Genomic DNA, 18,480 nt, shown 5'->3' on the forward strand with positions numbered 1-18,480 from the left:
AATGGACAATAGTCATGTGCCTTAAGGGTGTTTTGTTGAAACAATATACGCAGTAGTGCAACCATACATCCCAATCTGTTTTATCAACTGAGATGTATGAGCGTATGAACTCAATAAATGTTGTGTGGCTTCGCTCCACGGTTCCTACAGTCTATTGATTATGTGCTGTTGAAGTTTTGTTATTGATATTTAAGTTTTTACATAAATCTTCAATTATCGAATTTTTGTATTCTGTTCCCATGTCCGTAATGAACGTCTTCATTGGACCGTACTTCAGAATAAAATCTTCGAATATAGATTTTGCTACTGTTTTTGCACTTATTTTTTTGATTGGTATTGCTACAAGGTAGTTAGTTAAATCGCAAATTAGCGTTACTATGTATAAATTTCCTTGTTTAGATTATTGTAGTGGACCGATTGTATTCACAATTACCCTGTCGCTTGTGGCGTTTCGGTGATGGTTAATGGGGTCTTTGCATGTTTTGTTGTCTTTGCTTAATGGCATTTAGCCCATTTTCTTATATATTTTGTTATACCTTTGCTCATGTTTTTCCAATAATATTGCCTTTTTATTTTTGCAAATGTTGTATCCTTGTATTAGATCATCATGGAATGTGAACAGTAATGCTTCTTTCTCTTAATCATTATTTGATAATAGGGTCACCGGCTTGAGTAGCGTTACTCTTAGAGATTGTTATATTTTATTGCCCATTATTTTTAAAAGATCTTTTCGCTCGGTGCCACTATGAGTTTGCTGATATTAAGTATACCGGATTCTTTTTCAAGTCTTTGGAAGAACTGACCTAAGTCTAGAGTTCCATTGCTGTACACATCGCTAACTTCAATTCTTGCTATAACTTTTCTTCCATGTTTTAGTAAACATAATGAATCTGTTATTCGCAAGGTCACTACTTTTCGTACCTCGTCATTAACAATGACCTCGTATACTTTGGGCTGAGAAGCTTTATCTAGAGTTTGCCTAATCTTTTTTTTCTTTTTCTGCTCCTGAGCAGGAATTTTTCTGTTTACTTTGATTTCTGGTAGTGACTTTCAGAATTTTATTATTTGTCTGGATATTTTTTAAATCTGTTATTGTTATTCTTAAAATACGGCTATACGGTTGTCTTTTCTCCTAAGATATTCGACAGTAAAATAATTTTCTTCCAAGTCTAATCTCATTCGTGTTAATTTTGAACTTGGATTTGTCATTGAAAATAAATATGTTAATGGCCTATGGTCTGTTTTGACTGTGATTTGTTTTCCATAAATATATGGTCAAAAATGGTTTATTGCCTAGAAGATAGCTGCTAACTCTTGTTCTGTAGAATTTTTATTACTTTCTCTCTTTGTAAAAGATCTTGATAAATAGGCTACTGGTAGATGAGAGTCATTGTAATCTTGAGTAAGAACAGCACCACATGCTTGTTTACTAGCATCTGTTGTTATGCAAAATTCTTTATTAAAATTGGGATATTGCAATAATGTGGGTTTCATCAATTGGATTTTTAGGTACTTAAAGGCATGTTGACATTTATCTCCATTCAAATTTGGCATTCTTTTTACAAAATCTAGTTATGTGTCGTGAGTAATCGGAAAATTTTTTAATAAATTGTCTGTAGTCATTGCAAAATGAGACGAATCTTCTAGCACTGTCTGCGTCCGTTGGGACTGGCAATTTTTCTATTACGTCGTATTTTTTAGTATCTTGCAAAATACCTTTGTCAGTACACTTGTGTCCAAGGAAGGTCACTTCGTATCTGAAAAAGGTGCACTATGTAAAATTTTTAATCATGTGTTTTTCTGAACAACCGATGACAATTAGGTCATCCGTGTACAGGAATGCCAGAGAAAGTTCGATACCTGAAAATGCAATTGTCACCATTCTTTTGAAAGAATTTGGCACTATTTTTAAGCCATAAGGTGATCGTGTGAAACGATAGGAACCATTGTCTGTGGAAAAGGACGTTATATTTCTGGAGGTATCTTCGAGTTCTATTTGATAAAATCCTGACATTCGAAATAGAACAATAATCAATTACTAAATGCCATCTTTTTGTATTTGGAATTTGTTAATGATTTTTTCGGGACTATTAATAATGGACTGTTGCATTCTGAAACTGATGGTTCTACTATTTTATCTTTAATTAGTTTTTCTACTTGTTTTTCTACTTCTTCTTTTTAACTGAGGGGGATTCTGTAATTGTTTAAACATACTGCTTCATCATCTTTCATTTTTACTATTTGCTTATAGAAATTATTAGTTAATATCGGCTCGATTTCTATTCCGAATATATCCGTATATTTGGTACATAATTCTGTAAGTATTTCTTTATATTAAAGTGGAAAATGTTTAAGTTTTTCTAAGATTTCTTCTTTGTTTGTGTTTTTATTAGATTTAATTATATCGTAATTATCCAATGGTTCGACTAAAATTTAAAAATTTGGACAAAGGTGTTTTTAGAATCTGCAATGGAATTTCCGATGAATACTCCATTTTGGATGTCTTGGTTTGGTATTAGTATATACCTGCTTGCTAAATTTATAGCTATTTTTCGGACGACTTCAGATATTGCCAAATTATTTTCGAGTGTCAGAGTTATCGGAATATTATTTGGATTATATAAGTTATCTGGTCTCAGTATGAGTCAATCATTTTCTGGTTTTGATTCTATTTAACAATTGTATTTTTTCATAAAGTCTATTCCTATAATTCCATCACATGGAATAAGGAAACTTGGAGGTTACTATATGGAAATTATGTGGTTTTGCATAGTTGCCTGATAGAAATTCTATTGCTGGTACACCTTTTCAAATTGTTGTTCCTTCACCAACGCCTGATATTTGCATAATATTGTTATAGTCAACATTGTTAAATGAGTCTGAAGATTCTTTGATTAAAGAGATGCCTGCACCTGTATCAACTAGTAATGTGATAAATAAAGGTTGAAGTTAAGATTGATAGTGTGAACCGTATTCTTTACTGGGTTTTTTATCTTAAGGGTCTTTATTGGTTTTCCGAGGTTTTTTGTATTTGTCGGACATTATTGTTGTTATTTTGCCTGTTTGCGTTTGTATTGTTATTGTTGTTACCGTTGGTGTTGATTTGGTGTTACTGTTGGTGTTGTTATTGGTGTTATTGCCATTATTATTTCCACCACGGTTGTTTCCTCTATAGTTACCGCGACCTCTGTATTTATGGTTGATCTGGTTATTATAGTTTCGATTATAACCGTTATCTTGGTTATAACCATTGTTTTGGTAATATCCATAGTTTCGGTAATATCCATTATATTGATAATTACCTCTGTTGTTACGCCTACCGCGATAATTATTTCTGAAGTTATTACCACGATTGTTTTCTTTTTGTGTGTACACGATCGAGTTGGCGTTGCCTGTCATCTCAGTATTACACTGTATGTACTTCGTTTCGGAAATTAAATTTCATCAAAATCGGACGACTATATCATATGGCTGTCATAGGAACGATCGGGAACTTAGTGGGAAAATAATATGAAAAAAATATTTACTAAAGTTAATTATTTCTTATTTCTTATTTCTGCAAGCGTAAACAACTGTCGGCTAGATGAAGTTAACTTCCTTTCTTGTTTTTTTTTTTTTTAATTTTTATTTTATTTTAAACATGTGCTTTTTTAATATACGTATACAAATTTTAATTAAAAATTTAATTTTTGATCAAAAAAAAATTTTTTTTTAATTGTGTTATAACAATTGTTTTGCGCTTGTTAAATTAGAGTTTATCCAGATCATTAGCCTGGCTTTTGTTTATGGCTCTCTTTGATACACTTTATTGTGGAACATATAGGCATTATATAAAATATATGCTCTCATAATGAAAACAATTATTGATAGTAAAATATTCGTTAATTTGAAATCAATATTTTGTGATTCGATTTTATTTATTACGTTAGCAGTGGTATCCACTGACTTAACGTCTACTAGTCCCATATTGTGTATTGTTTCTGTTTTGTATGCAAGATCCATTTTGGATATTGAATTGGTTTGCATTTAAGTAAGATTTTAATTTATATTTTTATAGTTTATTAGTATTTCATTTTTGTTTTGAACATATATATTCACAATTAGGGTTTTCGAAAGGACCTTTACAATCAGGAGGGCACTTAGGCTTCCTAGCTTGTTTCATGTCTTCTCTATTTTTATAAGCTTGTAATTCTCTATATGTATTTTCAATTTTTTTTTATTTTTAAATTCTTTTCCCAGGGTACTGGTGTGGATTTGATATCGTAAAGCTGCCTATTTAATTCCTTAATCTTGAAATTTATGAAGTTTATCTGTCCTCCTCTTTTTTATTTATTTTCCTTGATTTAGGCATTTATAGTTTTATTTATATTTTATTTATATTTTTATATTATTTATAATTTATTATTACTTTTTTTTTTAATTGTGGAGTTATTTAAAGGTAAAAAAATAGTATCAATATTAGTTTTGCATCTCAGATGATTAAATATATAAAAAAAAAGTAATGTTGGGCGCTCTAGGAAGCGCTGTCGGTTCACTTTTCCGTGGTCCGGCTTGGAGCCCTGAACGGGACCGGTGCTGGCTGCAGAGTCGCAGGTTTTACTGTTGTTTTCCCACGAAGGTGTAAGGAGCGTTTTGCCGCTCATACGGCACATCTCTCGGTATTATTTAAACGTCTGTCCACTTTTACTGCACATACCCTCACACTCAAATGAAATTTGTATTTGCGGAGTTAGTTTTGTTGATGTGCTTAGATGATTTAATGCCTTTTAATGTTGGATCCATCGAAAATTCACTTTGAAACATATCAGGCCCATATTTTTCCGTTTTTTTTTCTCTGTGTAGTTATCACTTATCACGGTCGCCATGTGTTGAATTATATATTTCTGATGACCAAATTTGGGATATATTTTATTTATATTTATTTGGTTTTAGTTAACGATAATCAATAGAAGACTTTTAAAGATATAGAATCAATAGAAGACTCAAAAGATAATGGTTCATACAGGGAAAAATTAGATCTCACAATTGGTAGACGGATAGGTCGGAAGGCACGAGTGTATCTTGACGGGACTGCAATATTAATGTCTCTCAACAGAGTAGGAGAATACACCGCACCGGTCAGCAGTTTGTGTATAAATATTACGCCATTACAAAATCTGTGGTGTTTTCATGTGTTTAGGTCAATCAATTTTAGCCTGGACAAATGAGGTGGTAAGACCCGATCAGGATCCCAATTAAGGTTGCACAAAGCAAATAACAAAAATTGTTTTTGAACCGATTTTATTAAGTTCTGTTGGTATATATATTGTGGATTCCATACCTCAGAACAGTACTCCATAATTGAGCGAACCAGGCTTACTTATAACGATTTAGTTGTATACGTATCATTGAACTTATTTGCCCAACGCTTAATAAAGGCTAAGAAGCCGGTAGCTTTATTAACTATAACTGAGATATGGCCATTAAAACAAAGTTTTTGATCGAACAACACACCAAGATCATTAATTTTCACCACGCGTTCCAATAACGAGTTTTCAAGGGTGTACGAGGTTGTGTGAACGACATTGTTTTGCATTTTGAATAATTTAGTGATAACAAGTTTGTTGAGGCCCAAGCCTGGAACTTATTGAGGTCAGACCGAATAAGAATATAGATATGAGCTTAAATTAGAATATGACATACAGATTTTCACATCATCTGCATACATAAAAGTGGTGCAGTGGGACATCACCTGTGGGAGGTCATTAATAAACAAAATGAATAGTAATAGTCCCAGGTGACTACCTTGTGGTACGCCTGAAGTAACATTTACCAGAAAAGATATTTCGTTTTTGAACAATACACGTTGAGATCTATTCGACAAGAGAGATAGTTTGTTTGATTATGCAACTCGGAATTTTATCCGGCCCTGCAGAGAAAGACTCGTCAATAGTCAACATGCCATTTAAAACGTCACTGATTTTAAAAGGTGGGATGTGGATATTATTAATGTGGGGCAAAGGGAAAAATCTGTGGGGGACCCGGATTTTTTAAATCTTTCAAAAAGACGCGATTTTGTATTTTTAATGTAGGACAAATGCCTGGAGAACCAAGGAGGCTTTGATGAGTTTCCAACGGTAATTTTTGGGGCAAAGATATCTAAGACAGAGCCAACCGATTCATTAAACAAAAGAACTGTGTTATCAAGGTCAGTAAATGAGTATAAGGTCGACCAGTTTAGGCGGTCAAAGTGGGAATTTAATCCCGTATAGTCACTTTTCCTAAAACACTTAACGCGTTGTGAGGCAGATTGATTCGTAGTTTCTAAATTTATATGAACGCTTAGATATAGAGCAGGATGGTACGAATCTTCCGGTGTGGACACAAGATCGCATCTGGAAACGATTGCCACAGACACATCGCTAACAAAAATGAGGTCAAGGATCCTTGCTCTAGAATTTTTTATGGAATTAACTTGTCCAAGTGACAAATTAGTAAGCCCATCTATAAATTCATGTTGATTTTCAGGGAACAAAATTTTAGAGTCTGAGTTAGGAAGCCATGAAAGATGAGGTAAGTTAAAATCACCCAGGACAATAAGTTGATCGGCGTCACCAACAGCTAAAGAAACTGCAGAAATAGTTGAAAGGTGATGAAGATAAATAGCAGGATCAGAGCCAGGGGGTATGTAGGAGCAAGTAAGAAATACATTACAGTTATAACTGCTATAAATTCAATGCTGTGCATATTATCGTAAGGAATAAGTTCAGAAGAATGAGAGTTAAGTACCGCAATTAGAACGCCACCGCCACGAGTTGGACGGTCTAATCTGTAAATGGCAAAGTTGTTAACGAATATTTCTTAATCATAAACAGTTGTGTTGAGCCAGGTTTCAGCTATAGCAATAATGTCATAATCCAGCAAGGTGCTGTTAGGGTAAATTCTTTTTAGTTTCCCCAATAGACTACGAACAATTTGATAAGCAACAGATATTGAGCGATTTAGTTTTTTGCATCAACAGAATGGGGATCCTGAGATGCGCCTTTGCGAATATATTCTTGCATTATAGTGTGCTCCAGCCAAATTGTGGGATCTAAAGCGTTAGAAAACATAGATTCTGGAAGAGTAATTTTAAAAGAAGAGTTGAAGTGGTTGTTTGAAATTATATTTAAAGACGCTTTTTGGCACAGGTAGCTTTTAACACAATCAGCAGTGGCTTCCGGATTGAGACGAGAAACAAAGACCGACCTATTACCTCTGAGAGGAAGATCCGCCGCATTGGATCTGGAAGCCACGCCGGATAGTGGGATAGAACTGAGGGGTTGATTAGCAGCCGGTTGGCTCGAAGGAAGCGCGGCAGTTTTCTCGTCTGCATGCTAAACTAAATAAAAGTATAAAACTAGAAATCGAATGAGTAAGAAGTGTTTTAAGCTTAAATTTAGCCTAAACATTTAATATATTTTACAGAAACTCTTAAATTGGAATTTTTAGTAGTGGGCCCGATACGAGCGAGTATGTCCTTAATTCGTTGTAAATATTTTTAAACATAATTTCATTTTTATATATTATGGCGTCACGTAAGCTGATCCTGGTGTTGCCGGCGTTTTGCGGGAGGAGCTCCCTCCCCGCTGCATCCAACGACAAACTTGCTTATATTCTGCAAGTAGAATAAAATAAATGATTAGTATTTTATTTAAATTATAATACAATAAAAGCGATATTAAAAGTTTCCGCGAATCGGGAATCACTCCCGCAATTTCAGGTTGCGTTTTATTGGAGTTTCGATGTAGAGTATTTATATAAGGTTAATGTGTTTTAAGTTACAATTTTGAAACAAATTAGATGCCCGCAACGCACTCTTCGTTTTTTTCAAGATCTGACGTTTGCCCTACCACATTGGTTAATTAGTTACATTACTTTCCTTCCCAACGAAGTACAATACATATTGATACAACGTGAAAGACAATTAAATTAAAAAAAAGATAGCGTCGAAACATAATTTTTTCCTTCATGGTTGTCTTTCTGGTTCCAATTTAAATCTGGCAGCAATTATTTTAAATTTTTATCTTCCCCCACTCAAAAGCTATTTTCTTAAAAACTTAGGGCTTTATATGTATTATTTATTCACCAAACTTGCTTTAGGAGATCCACAATCTGACAATATACCGTGCATTTTCGTACAACATCTAAGAGTGGAGCCCTGTAAAATGTAATATTTGCCCCTTTTTTGTATAGGGAAAATCCGAGGTGCGTTCACTGTTAAGCAGTTTTCTCAAATACTGACGGCCTTAGCTCAATGATTCTTTCTGACAATGGAGCTATAATTAACGAAAAGTAACCAGGTTTACAGTGCATTTTGGTACAACCTCTGTGAGGAAGAGCCATAAACAAAATTGTGAGCTATAGATTTTTTAATTCGATTTTTAATATACTTCTAGAAATAAACTATCTGGATCAATATACATTTTCATTCTAAATCATTTTGCATTTTATATTTTCGGTTGGGAACCAACAAGCCGAGAAATTCAAAGATTTCCACCATTTCACAATTGCCACTAAGTCACCCACGCTAGTTTGAAGCACATCAAAAACCAAGAGCTGATGCTGTCCATATTTCAAGTAACGACGCGTAATGCTTATAAGCCTTTCCGCTAGTGTCCAAGGGTATGAAGGCAGACTAATATAGGTGTAGATTCCCTTCAGATCCGAAAAATCGTTTCACTTGTAAAACACCTTGTGAAAAACGAGTGACATGTCAGCTTGCACGAGTGAAGACCAAGTGACATTTCATATAGACAATTGTATGGCATGTCTGCTTTTTCACAAGTCAAAATTTAAATGAAAATTTTTCTAAGTCACTCCGGATTTTACTTGTTCCTTATACTCATTTGTTTTATGGTCGGACACCTGCAGGTGACACGTCCCATGTAAAATCCGTAGTGAGCTTAAAACTTTTTCTGATGAGTTTTCACTTGTGAAAATATTGAATTTAAAATACATAAATTTTAATTAACTTTTTCTTAACTTTAATTAAATTGTGTTATATACGTTTTCCGTTTAATGACAATTATTCTAAGTAATCCTTTCAGCAAGAAAATAAAATAATATAAATATAAGATAAGGAGCTGGCTGTTAAAATTTAGCGTTGTGGAACATGTATTATTAATAAAATAATAAAAGTGTTTTTATTAATATAATAATGTACGGTAAGTGCTACCCTAAGTGCAAGATGTTATGCGTTGACAAAATTTAAAGTACGTCCCATTTTAAGATGTTTTATAGGTTTACCCGAAGGTTTCATGACGAAATACTTACCCTTTCGTATACCCTTAGGTTGTGTAGAGATACCACACAAAAAAAATTGAATTATTATAAATGTTTTCCACTGCAGTTAGCCATTCAGAACTCATTTGAATCAGGGGTGTCAGAGAAACTGGCGATGGATTTGGGGACGCTTGGCTTGGAAACCAACCCACCAAAACCTTAGGTGTCACAGAAATTCGAGCGATTTCCTTTTTTTCGGAAAATTTACCAGGGCTAGTACATACACACAATATCGAATATTGAACAATTAAAGAATTTTATTTGACTTATTTTTAAAAATTTCCGAAAAGTTTTAAATTTAATTTATACTTTTTTTGCAAAATTACAAAAGGAATACCCCTTAAATGGCATACTGTACAAAATAAACGAATGAAATTAAAAATTTTAATTACCCGCCAGGCTAATGCATTTCTGGACAGCTGCTTGTTGTTGCTGAATTCGATTATTTATATATGTAAATTGATAAGAATTTTAAAACCAAACCAAAATGCATAAATTCTTGCCCTAGAGTACTTGCGAAGAAAAAAAAGGTAAGAGGTTACGATGTTACGATTTTCGCAAAAATATGGAACATAACATAATATTTTGCTTTATTTTTCCTTGGAAGTTTACAAAGTTTTGTAACATTTTGAAATAGGTAAAATTGTTGTATTGATAAACATACATTCATGATGGTGTTTCATCTGATTTAGGAGCACTTCCCATTAAAATCACTAGTGCTGGTCACATATGTTTACCCCTGACAATTTACCAACGTTTATTAATTAAAAATAATAAATGACAAAAATTGTCTACTTTTAGTGACATATTTTCTTCTTCTTCATAGCCGGCTTCTTATCCGGCAAAAATATACAACACTACTACTACAACCGTACTTTAAAAAATTCGCCAACACAACATTTTGATAGCTACTTCAAAATTTGATATATTAAAGTTTAGGCAAATTGCTACCACTGTACTCCTAGCGGTTTTCAGCCAGGTTTTTTTTACCTAGCTTGTTCAAGAGTGTTTAAATAATGCTTATTTTTATATAACCCAAAATAAATATACAAAATCCTAGTATGCAGATAGTTCATAGATTTCATTATCCTTATTTTGAATAAAGTTTTATTCTTGGCAACACTTGAAAGTTTGTTTATTTCATTAAAACGTTTGTTAAAATACAGGGATTTTGAAACCGTCAAAATGACGACATTGACACCGAAGTTTGCTTTTCGGTGGAAATAATAAATCGAATAAGTCGGTTTTCCCTCCCAATTTTAATGTGTACTTATTACAAGTATGGGCACTAATTTTTAAATAACCTAAAATATAAAATAACCTGCAAAATATAGTTCTTTAAACCATGTTGACGAAATATGTATTTCTTGCGATATTTACTTTGCTATATTCGTCTTTTGCACTTAAGAATAATATATTAAAAAATAAAATATTCATTAAACTTTTAGATTAAAAAAATCATATTTAGGTGTTTGTTTATAATTTCGATATCTTAATATTTGTTTACAAGAATTTGGACCGGCAGCTATTAAAAATAACATCTTTATTACACGGTTAGAATCTGTGGGAAAATGCTGTTAGTGGACAATAACTCGATATATAAAAATGCAACAGTGGATGATTATTTAATAGAACGGAAATTCAGAAAATATTTTCTTTTCCTTCTCTAGTTTAAAAAGAGCAGTTAGGTGTCTTTTGGACTATTGTTTTTCGACGTGAACTAATGTAAGTCTTGATAATAAAACGAAAGTTTTGTCAAATATCTAAATATATTATTACGTAGATGCCGCGGGAAATTAAAGAAGTCAAGGACTTTCTAAACAAGGCTCGTCGCTCAGATGCACGTGCTGTTAAAATTAAAAAAAATGCGTCAAATACGAAGTTTAAGATCCGGTGCTCCAGATTTCTTTATACCCTTGTAGTGCAGGATAAAGAAAAAGCCGACAAAATAAAACAGTCTCTTCCACCAGGACTACAAGTAAAAGAAGTCAAGTAAACACCGGCATAAAATCACCATTTGTACTCCATTGGATTAAATATGTTCACTGAAATTTGTTTTTAATAAAGAAAACTTATTTATGTGTCCAACGTAAAGTCGATTAATGATTAACTCAAATTTACAATTCTAGGCCTTAAGAAAAATTGCTCTGTAGAGCAGTAAATTAACCGAGCATTTATGTACACAAAATATTTAGATCACCTGTCGTAGTTAGATGCTTCTGTATGTCTGCTCAGGCTTTGTTGATTAGCGTTTAGCACACACACATTAGTCGTCAAAATGTATTCGTTTTATACCCTTGCAGAGGGTATAATCATTTCAGTCAGAAGTTGCTACGCAGTGAAGGAGACGTTTCCGACCCCATAAAGTATATATATTCTTGATCCGCATCACTAGACTAGTAGATATAGTCATGTCCGTGGGTATGTCCGTCCGTTTCTACGTAAACTAGTCTCAGTTGTAAAGCTAACGGGCTTAAACTTTCCCAAAAGTTTTATTTTTATTGCAGGTAGTATATAAGTATATCTCCCATAGGAACTATCTGGGAAAAAAATTTTAAAAAAGTATATCTTTGGGGTTTTTAAACATATAACGACTATAGGGTCTTCCTTGTTTAATGTGCAGTGACCTCCTGAATGGGTCGTTTCTTTTTAATACCTTTGCAGAGGGTATCATGATTTCAGTCAGAAGTTTGCAACTCAGATAAGGAGACCTTTCCGACCCCGTAAAGAATATATATTCTTGATCAGCATCACTAGACGAGTCGATCTAGCCATGTCGGTCTGTCCGTCCGTTTCTACGCAACCTAGGCTCCCAGTTTTAAAGCTATTTTTATTGAAGGTTGTATATAAGTCGGAACCAGCCGGATCGGACAACTGTATCTTATAGCTCCCATAGGAACTATCGGGGAAAAAATTTAAAAAATATATATCTTTATTGATTTTTCCTCCTACGCTTGGAAGTAACATTTTTTAATTGTAAAATAATATGAAAATATTATATCTTTGGTGTTTTTTAACATATAACATCCTACGCTTGGAAATAAAATTTAACACATAAAAATGTGCCACGCCCACTCTTATGCCCACAAATGGCTTAAATGCTTAAATCTGTCTGCCGCGACTCGACTATAGGGTCTTCCTTGTTTAATCTGCACTGACCTCCTGAACGGGTCGTTGACGTGGATTTAGCCTTTTTTCTTTGCTTTTTATATCCTTGCAAAGCGTATAATGATTTCAGTAAAAATTTTGCAACGCAGTGGAGGAGACGTTTCCGACCCCATAAAGTGTATATATTAATCGAGGATTCTCTGGAATCGTCCTCCGCTTCAGGTTGCTCTTCGTGGTCCAAACGGAAACGTTTCCTGGCACGTAACATGATCTGTTCAGTTTGGCTCTACAAATACGAATGTTTCCTAACACTGCTTGCGTCCCTTTTTGAAGGCATCGCTTTCTACTTTATTCCACTCTCGCTCTCACATTCCAATGCACACAGTATTGAGAACTTTCCGTTATTCCTTTTTGATGCGTACACCTGCATTCTTTTATCTCGCTCACACCAGTGCACAGACTAACGTTGACAACAGAATATGTTGCTTCCATTTGGAGAGCTGAAGAAACAGCACAGAAGCACATCAGTCGTTATAATTTGAATTGGCTTACTATTTCACGACACGGCCATTCTGACTTTCACAAATCCTCGTGTGTTTTCAACTTTAAAACATTAAAAATATTATCTCCCAATAATAAATAGAACTAGAAATGTACTTTGAAGTTAAAGCAAAAATAACTATATTTTCATTAATCAGAAGCCTTATGAGTTATTAATCTATGAACAGCAAATCAAACTTATCATTTTTCCTTAAAAACATTCTCTTAAATTCTAACTAGCAGATCGAACTTATACTTCCTCATACTTAAACAAAGGACAATACTTTTATTATTTTAAGCCATGAGATCCGGATTACCATCAATTCAAACAATATTCATTTTCAATTTTTTCTTAACAATATTGGCTTCATTCCGATCGAATCTTAATTTGTCACTATCAACCGGCCATCACATAGCACACAGTTGTCATTTACATTTTCTTATTTCATAAATCACTGCAGCCATCACCGGCTCGATCAACATCATCTTTATCCATGACCGCCTCGTCATGCTCTGTGGTAATCCCCTTCTCAGGCATTCTTCCTAAAAATTCATGTAAGTTCTATTGCCCTTTAACGCTTTCTATTTATATCGATCACCTGGTAATAGCTCAGCAACTAAAAATGGGCCTTTAAACTTGGGGTCGTGTTTTGTCTGATGTCGCTCCTCATTCTTGAGTAAGACATGATCCCCAACTTTATGCTTAACAATAGTGGCTTTATTCCGATCGAATCTTAATTTGTCATATTTGCAATTTTGTTCCATATTGTGCTTAGCTATATTTCTGATTAGATTTACATCAATCACACCCTCGTTTTCAGCAAAGATTACAAGATCATATGGTCTAGCTTATTTTCCAATAAGTAACTCCATTGGACTAACTTTCGATACCCTATTGGGAGTGCAATTAAGAGCCAGTTGAATTTCGCTAGTTGCGATCAAATGTAAATCTATTAAAGACCTCACTGACTTGATGCAGCTTTCAGAATCAAGTCTAGTGGTGTGAAACAAATGGTCGAACTTAGAAAACGCATCTATTTGAACGATTATATATTCCTTTTGGTCATTTTTACCACTAAGCTTCCCTGTGATATCAATTTAAACTGTATGAAACAGGACGCTCACTTTCGGAATATGATGCAATTCAACTTGTACCTTGCCAGTCGGAAGTTTAGATAACCTACAGGTAATGCAATTGTCAACGACATACTTTGACATTTTGTCAAACCAATAATACTCATACTTTTTTGCTTTTCCCAACCGAGATGCATAATTGCCTCGTGAACGTTGTTAACAGCAGACCACCTAAAGGGCTTTGAACTAATAGGAAGGCAGTGAGTTTTCCCATATCTTTGAATTTTCCTATATAGAGTACCACCTCGTAACTCAAAGGTTTTTGCTATATCCTCAGGAAGTTCTCCATTGCGCAATTTGGACATGATGGATGATGTTACGTCATCTCTTTGCTGCTCTGCCAGCAACCAGCTTTCGATAATCTTTGTCAAGTTTAAACGCTTTTCGGTTATACGTTTTGAATTTTTACGATCTTCCAACACTGGGATTGGGTCTTATTTCACCTGCTTTAACTTCAAACACCAAATATAAGACACACGATGAACGAATTTTTTTTTAATACCACTGAAGCCAGCCACAATCCTTAAAAAATTTCACATGGAAGTTAACTTTGTTTCTTGCTTTTAATGATGTTGACAGTATGCACATATGTACGTGCAAGAGGGGGGCTGGCACTCTAACGGATTAATAGCCAAGCGATAAGAAACTAAATATGTACATATTACCTAAACATACTAAAAACGATAAAAAATAACTCCTAAATATTCAGTTGCCAATTGTCCAGAAAAAGAACAATATTATTAGATTCGTCGGATAGTATGTTACAGGTAGAATGCAAAACTGTAGCGCATACAGTTTTTATGAGAGAAACAATTTTTTAACATAAATGTGTTTGTCTCATCAATACCCATCGACTGACCTAAAAACTTAACGCCCACAAACGGTTGAAACTCTTAAATCTGTCTGCCGACCACATACCATATACTGAAATAGCCGGTAAAATAGCGTTGTTGCTTAAGTATCTCCATTTCCCTTTTGCTCCCTTAAGCTGAGTAACGGGTATTTGATAGTCGAGGCACTCGACATAGTTTGTTTGTATACGAATTCATAAAAATCATTTTTAGCACTTGAATTTCTTTATTTATAATAAATTTTAGAAATCAGGGAAAAATAAATATTGATTACTAACCTGTTTTACCATAGTTTTTCTACTAGAAAATGCCATTATTTGGGCTTTTTCAAGGTATGAGATGATTTTCATGACGTTGTAAGAGGTTGAGTTTGAGATGGTGTTGATGAAGTGTGTATAGAAGGATTCTGATTTGGGTTGGGATAAGAAAGGGCAGTGTAAGATGATATGTTCGATTTCTAATTGGGTGTGGTGGCAGAATGGGCATGTGTTGGGATTTGTTCTATCCAGGTAATGGTCATTAGTCAGTTTGGTATGACTTAGTCGTAGCCGGTGTTTGAGTAGTTGTGTTTTCCTTTTGGTGTTTGGGGGTATATGGAGATGGAGGCAGACGGTGAGGTCTGTGGCATTGGTTTGTACCACGGAGATACATACATTGTTGTACATCTCAACTTCTTTATATTGTATATGTTTTTTTAACAAGTGTGAAATGTAAATAGAGTTGTGGTTTGTGGGGTAAGTAAGAGGGTACGTTGTGGTTGGGGATCCATATTATAATAATTTTAGGGAAGTGTTTTGAAAGAAGTTTGTGAGGGACGTGCAGAGAGAGTCTGAGCAAATAGCATGTTTACCTGTTGTTTTTAGCGCACTTTTGACAGCTTCATGGATGGCTATAAGCTCGCTAGAGAGGATGGAAGAGTAGTGTGGAAGGAGACTTTTTTTTGCTTGGCATTTCTCTGCTAGTTACACTATAGCTAATTATACCGTTGGCCATAGAGCTTCCGGTGTAAGGAAATGGGTGGTTGGGCAGAGTGTTCTTTAGCGATTTAAATAGTTTTTTATATTATGGTAGATGTGGTGGTTTTGTTTTATTTGGAAAGTGTTGTTATAGTGGCGTTGTTATTCATTTCTATGTCTTATTTTTTATTGTTGTTGATTTTAATTTGAGAAAAGGGGAGGTAAAATGCCTTGCAAATGTGAATTATTCTTTCTATTGTACTGTGATATTTTAATTTCTTGTTGGGGGTTTTAGTGAGTTTTTTAAGGGGTGTGCCAAATGAGTGTATAAGTTTTTTTTTTAAAGTTTGCCTGTTAAGAGCTTTGTTCCGTGCTCTAGTGTGGTTATTTTATCTTCTACAAGTAAGTTGTTGGTTGGTGTTGTTCTATATGCACCTAGCGCTGATCTTATTGCTGAGTTTATGGAAGTTTTTATACGGTTAATTAGGTGTTTGGGAGCGTTTCCGTAAATGCGCAGACAGATGTCTACAACCAGTGTTGGTGCTGTACTTCAGAGGGGAAGGGTGCCTAATGATGTCAGGGCGTGCAAAGTTTGGGTTTTAATTTGTTTATGTGAGTGGACCAGTTATATCTATTGCTTAGCGTGAGACCTAGGATTGTTGTGTTATTAGTTTCTGGGATATTACGGCATATGTGTTAGCTATGGCATTTTTGCTCTAGAATCGCAGTACCTATTTCCTATTTTCCGGAAGAGGGAAGAGAGGTCTATTATAAGTTTTTCTTCTGTTGTGTTCGACATTAGGGTAAAAGTCGTCGGCAACAGCAGTGATTTGCCTTGGAAAGGCTGTTAATTTAGTTAGGGAATTGTAGGAAATTGGGAAAAGAATGACTGAGATGGGTGAACCTTGTGGGATGCCATTGTCGAGAGCCAGATTTCTGCCGTTTCTTAGAATTAATTTTTATATTTTTCATGAAGTTGGTGGCATAGTTTATGATTCTGAGGCCTACTTTCCATTCATAGTTATTTTGTCGAATGGATTGGAAAAATCCAAGGAGATGATACAGAGGTGGCGCTTAAAGGATAGGGATCTAGTTGCTAGGTGGTCTACCTAACCCATCAACTTTAAAGTTTCAATCTTATAAAATAGAATCTTTGCCTAAAACTTAAAGTTAATGTTCTTCTCAAGCAATTTTAATAATTTCCTGATGTTGACATGTTAATTAGATCGATTTTTTTTTATAATTTCCCTTTAAGGCAACGAAGGACACTTTACCGCGACGATAAAGAAAATATGTACATTCTTAATCAGCATCATAGAACAGTCAGTCTAGTCATGTTCAACTACTTGTCCGTCTGTCCGTTTTTATGCAAACTTCCGATTTCTTTAGCGCATGCACGACATTGTGAACAGAGAAAATGCGAAGAGGATGTTTGCTCAGGGAGCAAGAGGGAATTTGCAACATTATAAAATCTAGTATTTAGTAGTAGCTAGTATTTTATAGTACAGTATTTTGTGTGTTAGTGTTTTTAGTATGAATATTGCTTGACGATGGGGGTAACAACCAGCGATGTCAGCTGTGGTACTCCCCTGGTCCCAACTTTCGATAATCAGAACATACAATTAAATAGGTCGCGTTGAACCGCTCCTGGTCTTTAATAAATGCGTAGAGTTGCATGATGGTTTGTATTGATTGGTTGTATCCGCCTTGATGATACTGGTTCTTTCTTGAACCACCTTTTATGCAGTCCAGCGATAAAATGACGGGTCCAGGCTCTTAAAAAAACGTAGTTTACTGGCTGATATAAGCTGCCAGCGTTTAAACTAAGGATGATAGTGGAATCGCGGTTTGGTGGAGTCTTGCTAGGGTAAAAAGAGCGACCCACTGGCCGCAAGTGAATTTGTTTACAAGTGGGTAAAAGTGGAAAAAATTTTGTATGTTGACCCAATGCTAATTGACACTTTTACAGCTTAGCCATTTCGAATCAAATCCATTGAGACGTGTATGAAGTCCCTTGCAACAGCAGTGGCCCTCAAAGGGGAGTTAGGCATTTTCTCTTAATTTGGATGTTAGCTTTAACACAGCGCAGCTGGCTGCTAGCGACAGCGACGCGGAAGAGCGAAATTGACGTGGATTTATCACGTGGCGACCACAACAAGAGTAGCCGCAAATAAACCACGGCGCTTACCATTACGATTTTTAAAAAATATTCTTTAATTAAATATGTTTGACTTGTTTCCATTTAACGTCCTTTTTCCCTTCCAACTAAATTATTCCCGGAAAGCAGATCCCGGTGTCACAGACGTCTTTTTGATGAAATAAACCAACTTACAAATGCTTGCTAATAATAAAACTCTATTTAAGAAAACACTTATAAATTCTAAAAATACACATTTTTTTTTTATAAACCATCTTGAACAAAATAGGTAAAGAAACGTCTGCACACCGTCCAGCCTGACAGTGGTAAAAATTTTCTCGAACTTTTAAATACCAAATTTCGGAAAATATGTCGAAATGTTGTGTTAACGAATTATTTTTAGTGCGGTACTTAGTATTGTAGTTAAAAATAAAACCTGATTCTAGTAAAA

General features: G+C 34.6%; 1 protein-coding gene across 1 annotated transcript; it reads left to right on the forward strand.

Annotated features, from left to right (window-relative positions):
* The first annotated feature begins 10,868 nt into the window (after positions 1-10,868).
* On the forward strand, positions 10,869-11,397 carry LOC108036438 (60S ribosomal protein L38). The gene is made up of 2 exons (XM_017112622.2): positions 10,869-11,028; positions 11,087-11,397. The coding sequence occupies exon 2, from the start codon at positions 11,087-11,089 to the stop codon at positions 11,297-11,299; it is 213 nt and encodes a 70-aa protein (XP_016968111.1). The 5' UTR covers positions 10,869-11,028; the 3' UTR covers positions 11,300-11,397.
* The last annotated feature ends 7,083 nt before the right edge of the window (positions 11,398-18,480 follow it).

The sequence above is a fragment of the Drosophila biarmipes genome, unplaced genomic scaffold (assembly GCF_025231255.1).
Source record: "Drosophila biarmipes strain raj3 unplaced genomic scaffold, RU_DBia_V1.1 ptg000007l, whole genome shotgun sequence".
NCBI lineage: Eukaryota > Metazoa > Arthropoda > Insecta > Diptera > Drosophilidae > Drosophila > Drosophila biarmipes.